Source organism: Nicrophorus vespilloides, unplaced genomic scaffold, assembly GCF_001412225.1.
Source record: "Nicrophorus vespilloides isolate i.1.1-1 unplaced genomic scaffold, Nicve_v1.0, whole genome shotgun sequence".
In the NCBI taxonomy this organism is placed as follows: Eukaryota; Metazoa; Arthropoda; class Insecta; order Coleoptera; family Silphidae; genus Nicrophorus; species Nicrophorus vespilloides.
Window position 1 is genome coordinate 16961 of NW_017096919.1, and position 10574 is coordinate 27534.

The following is a 10574-nucleotide window of genomic DNA, read 5'->3' on the forward strand; positions in this document are numbered from 1 at the left end:
GGTTTTTGGTATGGGAGTTTATGTACAGAATCCGCATTATATTGACAGATGACGAGGGTTTAAGGCCCCATTAGGCCCATAAGTGTAATAGTTCTGTAATTTATGAGACATATGTCTGTTCGTTCTTCTATGGTTTTGGCTGCAGCGAGCTTGTCACGGAGTTCCCGCACTTTTTTGAGTATTCTCATGCGAGCAGTACCAGGATAGATGCCCGGCGCCTGCACATTTTAATGATATATTTCAAGAAATATTACATGACTCATATAATTGATATCTTCAAGACATCTTGAGATATGCGTTTCCGTGGTGTTGTGGTTATCACATCCGCCTAACAAGTACACCCTATGCAGTGTTTCTCTCACTTCCAAGCTAAACATACTGTAACGTGCAAGTGCGCTCCACGTTGCAACTATGTTTCCAAAATTCGGGGAGACCGCAGCGAACCGCGAAAGAAGACTATTCGATATGAGGGAAGATGAAATACCCATGGAAAAAATGGATACAGAACCTACAGAGAAGAATAAAAAACAAGAAAAAGTCCCCCTATCATCATCGTTGGAGAGCATCGTGATGGATCTCATCAGCAGTTCATTAAGACCTGCAAACAAATATTAAAAAAATATGTGCTGGTTACGTACAACCGACTCCTCAAAAAGACAATTATTCCCAAAAGTATCGAAGATCACAACACTCTTGTAAAAACACTTCAGAAAACAAAACAAAATTGTATACGTTTACGAGGGAAAATGAGAAGAACCATGCCTTTGTCATGTGGAACGTCCCAGAGGACTGGTCAGCGAAAGAAGTTTAAGAGGACCTGAAAGATAAAAACCCCTCTGCAGACAACGATTCGTGGAATAACGTCGGCGACCGGAACAGGCCCCAAGACTGGCATACAGAGAAAGCAGACAGAGTTTCGTGGAAGCACCAACCCCAAAAGTCAACATATGGGATTTTAGGAATAAATCTCGAGCTGAGGCCCAACCAACCGCGACAATGAGACAAGTGCCGTATTCAAGGGAACGATACGAAAGTGAATTAAGTGACTTCTGGAAAGAAATACGCGAAATCGATGGGTTCAAGGAGGCCCTCAAAAAAGTGCGGGAACTCCGTGACAAGCTCGCTGCAGCCAAAACCATAGAAGAACGAACAGACTTATGTCTCATAAATTAAAGAACTATTGCACTTATGGGTCTAAAGGGGCCATAAACCCTCGTCATCTGTCAATATAATGCGGATTCTGTACATAAATTCCCATACCTCTCTCTTTTTCACATGTAAATACTCTCTATCACCCTCTCACATCCAACACTATCACTCCTCTCCCTCATAAACAATTGATAAGGCCCTAGAGGTCTAATATAATATTTTTTTTAAGAATTTTAGATAAAATAAAGGTTTTTTTCCCACGCTTTTCCCTCTAGTATAGAAATAGTTGTATATATAACCATAGTTTCAATTTTTTAATCTTAAGTATACTTCAAATGTAAATAATTACTTCAGCAATTATCTTTATTACACTGTTAAAAGTGTAAGAAATATAAACCCAAAACAACTATGTTGAAAGATTTGTAATAAGATATATGTTTTACCCTTGCAATTTGTAAAAGGGTCAATAATTATGTTTGTAAATAAAGTTATTTTTGATGTTAATTTGCTCGCTTAGCATGCGAGAGGTACTGAGATAGATGCCCGGCACCTCCACATATTGATGATATGTTTCAACATATTTTGCATGACTCATAAAATTAATATTTTCAATATTTCTTGAGATATTCGTTTCCGTGGTGTAGTGGTTATCACATCCGCCTAACACGCGGAAGGTCCCCGGTTCGATCCCGGGCGGAAACAATTTTGATATAAACAAATGATATCATATAAAACAAAAAAATACCAAAAAATATTTATATCACGGGGGCGTAGCTCAGATGGTAGAGCGCTCGCTTAGCATGCGAGAGGTACCGGGATCGATGCCCGGCGCCTCCACACATTGAAGGTATGTTTCAACATATTTTGCATGACTCATTTATTTCAAATATTTCCCCCCGGTCAGATCTCAGGCAGAAACAGTTTTAATGATATCTAATTATATATGAGTTAAATCTTCCAAAATATATTATAAATAAAGATATGAACGGCGCCGTGGCTTAGTTGGTTAAAGCGCCTGTCTAGTAAACAGGAGATCGGGAGTTCGAATCTCCCCGGGGCCTAGCAAATGACATATCATCATAGCAAATATTTTAAAATTATATAAGCTGCAATAACTAGAAATCAGATTCCCTCTAGGAGCGTAGGTTCGAATCCTACCGACTGAGATGATACATTTTAAAAACAAACTTAATGCAGAATATAAAAGTATTTCTAGAATTTGAAGGAAATAATACAACATAATATGTATTTGAATTATAAATAGCATATTACAAGAAATTGATATCATCGAAAGTGCGTTGTATTTCGTGCGAAAATAGATGCTAGAGCTCTCGCTTGGCATACTATAATTGAGGTACATATGTGTCTAGCGTCTCCACTTGAGAGAGCTAACTTGATGGATACTAGATTAGGCGCCTCCTCATTTTAGTGATATATACTACAAAAATATTGAATGAGTCATAAAATATATATCATCGAGATATCTGAAGATATTAGTTTCCGTGGTGAAGTGGTTATCACATCCGCCTAACACATATGCGGCACCCGTCTGGTGTGGCGGCGCAGAAATACAAGAAAAGAAACTAAAAATCTTTGAAAACAAATGTCTTCGAATAGCTCTGAATCGCGAAAGAGACACTAGAATCACCTACCTAGTGCAAGAAGCTGGAATAATCCCCATCGATAAGTACATTATTCAAACTACCGAAAAATTTTACAATTCATAATTTAATAATAATAAACTGTGTTCAGAAATGACAAATATGAGAGCTCACAATACCCCCTACACCTAAACCATAAACTGCCATACCAAAACCTTTCTCTCTTTCACATGTAAATTTTGCCATTTTTAGATAAGTTAATGTGTTTTTCCACGCAAATTTTCCCTCTTGTATATATGTACTAAAAACCATAGTTTAAAAAAAATAATGTTAAGTATTTAAATACTTCAAATGTAAATAATTGTTTCGGCAATTACCGATAGAAGTGTAAGAAATATAAAACCGATACAAACTGATTTTGTGTGTGTCCACTGAGTATTGAATGTTCTTAATTATGACTCTGTAATTTATTTAGTCATTCAAATAATATATGGCAATGGCTGTATTTTGACTAGTTTTTTAATATATCCATCTTTGAAAGTAGAATTGATTACAACTGTCAATTCTTTAATGTTGATAATATCTGTAGTACTGGCATTATTAGGAGGCAGCCAATAGATTGGTTTCCTAGTTTATGGAATACAATGGTGCATTTATGATCAGCCTCAATGTCTTCGATTGGTGCCTATGTATTAATACTATTGTTGGTACTTCTGTCATATATAACATTTAGAGTTACCGGAGCTTACGTTTTCATCGTAAAGGTGACATGAGTCGATTTTGTTTCGTTGACTTTATTTTGCCATTATTAGAGGCCCTGTTCTAATTGATTTAATCCACTTTACAAGTTTTGTGATGCAACTTCAGGTTTACTGTCAGATCACATTAATGCAGTATCATCCGCGAATGTAGCGACAGTTATTTTATTTGTTGTCGGAAGATCTGATGTGAAGATAATATAGAGAATAGGTCAAAGTACGCTTCCCTGTGGTACCCGGGATATTCTATCCGTTAGGTATGATTTTATAATTTGGATAATTTGTCGTCATGTGGGTTAACTTCAGTAGTATATTGATGCTCTGCGATTGCACTATTTCATTTCAGTATAAATCTGCTGCTATCCTTAACACAGTCATTGTCCATCAGCTTGGTTGAAGGTCCATATGCTGAACGTCATTCATTTGACTGTCCATCTGTGATGAACGATGTCGCTATTGCTGCAAGCACCGAGAGGGCTCACAAAGGGCCTGGCTTGGCTAGGATTTGAACCTGCGCCCACTAGTTCGTAGGTAGGGCGACTTAACCATTCGGCTATTAGTCGACGACATATGGAACACTTTTTCACATGTTCCCATACCGGTGAAACCGGTGTCAGGTCCGGTGCACTTACGTAACTAGCTTCAACAGAAACAGATTTATTTTTTAGCTCTTCGACGTTCACTTCGATGTCTGAGTTGAGAGTAACTTAGAAGATAAGGAAATAAATATAAACAAAACTTACTATGATTGATAATCTCTTGAATGTCTTGATTGATTTGATTTTTATAAGTTTTGGTTATTTACAGAGGTGGTCATCGTTTTCTGGCCAAGGCCGTACAAGATGGTTTTTTTTTTTAAATTTAATTGAGGTTTACATATAATATCAGATGAATAAAAGGTGTGTTCGTGAATAAGGGGAAAAATTTGATAAAGATTCCGTTCCTAAATGTCTTGCAAAGTCGTAAACTGATCAAAGATCTTATCATTATCGTTTTGTTGTGAGTTTATATTAAAACGGCAGACAGGTGTTATTCGTCAACTTTGTGTAAAGTTCGAAGAAACGAGGAATGATTTTTGACAACATATCATATTTATTAGTTGCTTTTGGATAAACCTACAATTTNNAGAGTGAAGGTCAGAAAAATGTATGGAGAAACCTAAGTTACACTCTAGCCAAAGAACGGACATTATTTCTTTGGCTGACTGGAAGAATTCGATTAGTTACAATTTATTCTGCACGACCTTTTCATGAATAAATGTGAGGGTATGTGAGAAAAAGCTAAGTGCAGAACCGACTCAGATAAAATGCAAATTTAACAAATCAGGAACTATTTTGAAACTTCAGATGTAGTGGAAATATATCTCATGGACACGTATGCAATTATAAAGCGGCTCCGAGCACTAATGGCGGCTATCTACAAATTTAAAATGATGATAATATTAATATATTACTAAAAACTATTAATTTAAACACCTAGCAGAGCAAAAATGACACAATGTTTAATGTTTGATAAGGATCAGATACATATTTTAAATGAGATCCAAGTTATTATAAACACAGATTGACACTCGTCAACATTTCCGGAATAAAACAACATTATTTTACCAACTTAGTAGGGTAACAGATAGTCGAACGGTTAGAGTGAGCACCCTCTGTGTGTAGCCATAGGGTCGCCGTTCATCTAGAATGGACAATCACATGAGGTTCATCGTAGAGACTTCCCACTATCAATCCAATAAAATAATCCTTTTCCATCATGGACCGTTAAGCTTTTTTTGTTAAAATGAATGTAGGAAGTTCTAATTTGACAATAATATATTCATAGTAAACCCTGAAAATAAGATACACAGGGCTATCGACCGAGGTCTTTCCGCCCTCGTTCTATTATTAAATCGTTTATTTTTTCAATTACAAAAAGTAAAATGAATTTTATTTACTTTATAACGTTGCAAACCGGTCAATCGGGATCCCAAAATAAGAATTCACATTTGTTTTTGGGATGTCAACCTACACTATTGAATTATTTTGTGGAATGTTACCACATCTACCGCTCACACATTTTTTTGTAACTCCCTTGTATGCATTGGAGGCTCCCTTCATAATTTTGCCCGGGGCCTCAAAATCCAAAAGACGGTGTTAGGCAATTCGAGTAAAACATTTGTATGATTTGGATCAGGTTTCATTATAACAGTCAATAATATATTATATACTAATCATCTTCGCTCTCTAGAGATTCTTAGTACATCCCATTTAAACGGCTGCCCTAATTATCCTATGTTGCACAAAAATTACAGGATTAGTGTTTTTTAATATTTTATTTCATAAATTGCACAAAATAAAACAATTCACAAAACTATACGTATCAGGTTACAAGCGCCCAATGCGCATGGATGCATGGCTCGAGCCGCATATATGGAGGGACCGCCACTATTACGTATGCATATATATTAAAAAATTGTATACGTACTATATAATTGAAAATGATATAAATTCTGAATGAAAATTTGTATTCTTCAAACTATATTAGGTTAAATTATGTTATAAATTGTCCAAAGTAGTTTACATTCTGTTTTTGCCAAATTATAGTTGTACCTATATTTATTGCATTTAGGATGAAAGAATTTATCAACTTAAAAAAAACTAAAAAAATAAGCAAATAAAATAATGGTACTATATTTATTAGCCACTGATATGACCAACGAGCTATAACAAATAAAATGAAAATATCACCTCTTTCTATCTGCTGTTACATACGTGGCCGACACACGTATTGTATCTTGTTCTGGGAGACAATGTTTTGTTATTGAAGTTATCCATTATATGTTTTTACAACTTCCAAATATATTCACAACTACAATTGTCAATTTGAAGTGAGGATATAGCAAAAATCATATAAAGATTTTTTTTTTCTTTATAATCAACGAAGAACACAAAATATGTATTTTTTGTAACTAATACATATATAACAGTAAGATTAAAAAGAAACAAATATAAAAACATCCACAATACATTTCTGTAAATGGTAGATTAAATGAGGTCTGATCCTTATTGATAATGTCTTGGATATCTTCCAAAGTCTGCATCTGATTTTGATCAAAGATCATATCATTATCGTTTTCTTGATAATTTAAATTGAAAGTACTAAAAAAATGATGGATATTTTCCGAATTTGCAATTTGTTATTGAGAATCAATTGTACTCGATGCTAATTGATATTGCCAAATCAGTTCAATGGGTATTATACTATTAACATGTTGTTGTGAGTAGAAATTGTGAGAGAGCACTTGAGAACCATATGGAGATTGTAAAAACATCTTGATTTGTTGTATGCGTATCTGATCTGAATTGATTTTACACTTCGCTTTAGGTTTCATACCCATACAATTATTAGTGACAGAAGCTGTACGTCTTCTGGTTTTCTCATTTGGCTATGACGCATTAATAATCCAACAGGAAGGCTTCCCATGCACTTCATTTTGCATTTTCATGAAACGGTTGTGCAATGATAAATTGTGTCTTACCGATTTTTTCCAACCAGTCGAAGACTTATTGTCCATTCTTTGACAAAAATAAGGCACGTTATATATATAATCCATCCATAGATCTAAGACAAAGTCACTCGACGTTCGGGTGATGAACATATCGCCTGAGTTATTAACTCTGCGTAGCTTCGGTTTCCCCACGGATTTTTTCGGCTTCCATTCTTCTGCCTCTCGTTCTTCGACAACTGGAACACTTCGTCGTTGTTATTAGGTTGTTGCTGCATCGGCCAACTGTTGCATCTTGCTCTGGGAATATATTATTCATGGCTAAAAGCCTCCATTATATTTGAATAACTTCCAACTATATTCACAAAAAGACTTAAAAATTGCGAGTGAAAAGTTTGCAAAAACTGTTCAGCTTCTTATACTTATTTGTATCCCCTTAGCAGTCTAAGGGTGGGAGTGGATGTGGAGTGGGGTTAGTACCGAAAGATAAACTTTCGTAAACAACTTAATCACCCTTTTATTGTATTGACATGGTTATTTTACAATATACATTTTTTTATTATACACCAATAAAATATCTTTAGAACAATTTAAAAACAGAGTTGTAAAAAACAATGTATTTAAAATTAAAATGTGATTAGTATTGTGCCCCTTCACAACTTAATTCTCTAAAAGGTTTGTAACTAAATATAAAAAGGTGAACAGCTTTTGCAAATATCTCAGTCTAAATTGAAGATTGTTTGTGTGAATATCTTAAGTAGTTCAGAAATAATGGAGACTTTTTGCAATGCAGAACATATTCCCAGAGCAAGATGCAACACGTGGCCGATACAACAACCCTCTAACTATGCCGGTGTTGTCCAGAAGCCAAAGAAAGAGATGCAGAAATATGGATGCCGGAACAATCCATGGGGAAACCGAAGCTACGCCGAATTAATAACTGAGGCGATATGTTCATCACTCGAACGTCGAATGACTCTAGCTCAGATCTACGAATGGATCATCTACAATGTGCCTTATTTTAACCAAAAGACAGACAGTAAGTTTTCGGCTGGTTGGAAGAATTCGGTAAGACACAATTTATCATTGCACAATCGTTTCATGAAAATGCAGAACGAAGTGCAAGGGAAGCCTTCCTGGTGGATTATTAATCCGTCTGAACCAAATGGGAAGACCAGAAGACGTACAGCTTCTGTCACTAATAATTGTATGGGTATGAGACCGAAAGCGAAGTGTAGAATCGATTCAGATCAGATAAACATACAACAAATTAAGAAATTTTTACAATCTCCACATAGTTCTGAAGATATCTCTCACAATTTCTACACACAGCAACAACAATTTAATAGTATACCTACTAATGAGAGTTGGCATCATCAAGCAACGCCGAATACTATTGTTGCACAACACCAAATAACAAATTCGGAAAATATCCATGAGTTCTTTGGTACTTTTAATATAAACATCCAGCAAAACCCTAATTATACGATTTTTGATCGAAATCAGATTCAGACTTTAGAAGACATTGAAGAAATTATTAATACCGATCAGAATACCGTCGAACCTAATTGTTACAATAAGACTTTGTGGATGATTTAGAAAAAATATTTAGTTATAGTATTTCTTGTTTAATATATTGTTAATATTTATTTGATACTTTTAAAAGTTAATATTATGTGTCTATTAATTACAATAAAATATTAAATTTAAATATGTTTATATTTTCTTTTCTTTTAATGATAATTCCAGAAATGTATTATCATTTTTATTGTTTATCATATACAGGTGTATTATAATTAATTGATTAAAAATACTTTATTGTTTTCTTATATCAAATTATACTGATGATTCGTGCAAAAAGAAACAAGCTTCAAGCCGCGTCCTAAACTAAGCTTCGCAGCGCCAGGTTCAGAGCACTGGAAATGAAGGGATTGAGATGGTGGCCATACTATAAACGGCTGTGATCGAGCCAAGTTTTCTGTACGCCGCATGCATCTAGAAGGATCGATAATGCTGAGATGCGAATGCAGTTTCAAGGACTGTCATGGCCAAGGAGCGAAGGGAATAGACAAAATTGCAGACAAGGTGCCAGATGATGAAAGGTGTTTCGATAGTAAGCTATACGCCTAAAAAATCTTGAACACGGCCAAAGAGTCACTACCACCAGTCCAGAAATTGTGATTGTTTTCCTGTCCTTATCTTTTTATTTCATTTATATAGATTTTAAATGTGTTAAAAAAAATAATAAGAATAATTTGAATTGCAATAATAAAAAAAATCATAATTTAACATTTCCTTACAATAATAATAAAACAAAAAGTCAACTTCTACAAAGCGCTATTAACCACAGGTTTTTCTGCCCGGAAATAATAATATATTATATAAGAATATCATTCTTTTGTTTCTTGGGTATTAATGTTCATTTTATTTTCGACTAATCATTTTCTTGACATAAATAGATGTTTTCAGTTGGTTTTATATTATTAGATTTTTTTCCTAAAGAAAATGCTCAATAAATATGATTTATAACTGTTTACTATATTTGATGAGATGAATCACTTGGCACTTGATTTTTTTAGAAATAAATTTAAAATCAGTATTTTATATATTTTTTAGTTACTTTAATAATTGTAAGTAAACAAATCTTTATATTCAATAATTCAAAAGATTTATATCTAAATTAATGAAAATGTCTAAACGAAAATCTCAATCATAAAATACTTGCTATTTTTTTAAATTGCTCTATTTGTATTTATGATAAAAAAAATCATTAATTATTTAAAAAATAACGTTAATGTATTTTTCAATATATGCTTTATCCTATAATATTGCTCTCATATTATATATATTTAAAATTATTATTTTATAAATCGTTATACATGTTTTCGACATTTATCGTTTTATCACATTTTACATAAATTTGTACCCAATAATTAATTTAGATTACCAAAAAAGTCCAATCATTTATAAATAAAAAGAAAATTTCTGTTGTAATTTTTAGAATGTATTTTTATTTTAGAAACATTTTCAAACTATTGTCAATATTAATAACTAATTTATACATATAATGTCAATGTTTTAAAATTCAAATTTTATATATAGTAAAGTAAGCTAGTATAAAATAATGAATACACAAAAATATCGCTATAAAATAATATGAATTATTATTTCCCAATAATCAACGAAGAACACAAAATATGTATTTTTTTTGTAACTAATATATATATACAACAGTAACCGATATATTTTTATGCATTTTGTTCATCCACAATACCTCTCTGTAAATGGTACATTAAATGAGATCTGATCCTTATAGTCTGCATCTGATTTTGATCAAAGATCATATGGTTATCGTTTTCTTCACAATTTACATAGAAGGTACTAAAAAATTGATGGATATTTTGAATTTGTAATTTCTTGTTGAGCATCTATTGTATTCGGAGCTAATTGATAATGCCAACTCTGTTCAGTATGTGGTGTACAATTAACATTCTGGTGTGTGTGGAAATTGTGAGAGAGCTCTTGAGAACCATTTGGAGATTGTAAAAAAATCTTGATTTGTTGTATGTGTATCTG

At 33.4% G+C, this 10574-nt stretch overlaps 1 protein-coding gene and 3 non-coding genes across 4 annotated transcripts; all 4 read left to right on the forward strand.

The window, feature by feature from the left end:
• Positions 1 to 1778: 1778 nt before the first annotated feature.
• Trnav-aac lies at positions 1779 to 1851 on the forward strand. The gene has a single exon. It is a non-coding gene; the product is annotated as a tRNA-Val (tRNA).
• Positions 1852 to 1913: 62 nt separating this feature from the next.
• Positions 1914 to 1986, forward strand: Trnaa-agc. The gene has a single exon. It is a non-coding gene; the product is annotated as a tRNA-Ala (tRNA).
• A 150-nt stretch (positions 1987 to 2136) lies between these two features.
• Positions 2137 to 2210, forward strand: Trnat-agu. Its single transcript has one exon. It is a non-coding gene; the product is annotated as a tRNA-Thr (tRNA).
• A 5559-nt stretch (positions 2211 to 7769) lies between these two features.
• Positions 7770 to 8597, forward strand: LOC108558465 (forkhead box protein O-like). Its single transcript, XM_017915377.1, has one exon. It carries the CDS (start codon positions 7770 to 7772, stop codon positions 8595 to 8597), a length of 828 nt encoding a protein of 275 aa, XP_017770866.1.
• The last annotated feature ends 1977 nt before the right edge of the window (positions 8598 to 10574 follow it).

Excerpts from the sequence above, each read along its gene's own strand:
- LOC108558465 (XM_017915377.1), top strand. The coding sequence starts at position 7,770 with ATGGAGACTTTTTGCAATGCAGAACATATTCCCAGAGCAAGATGCAAC.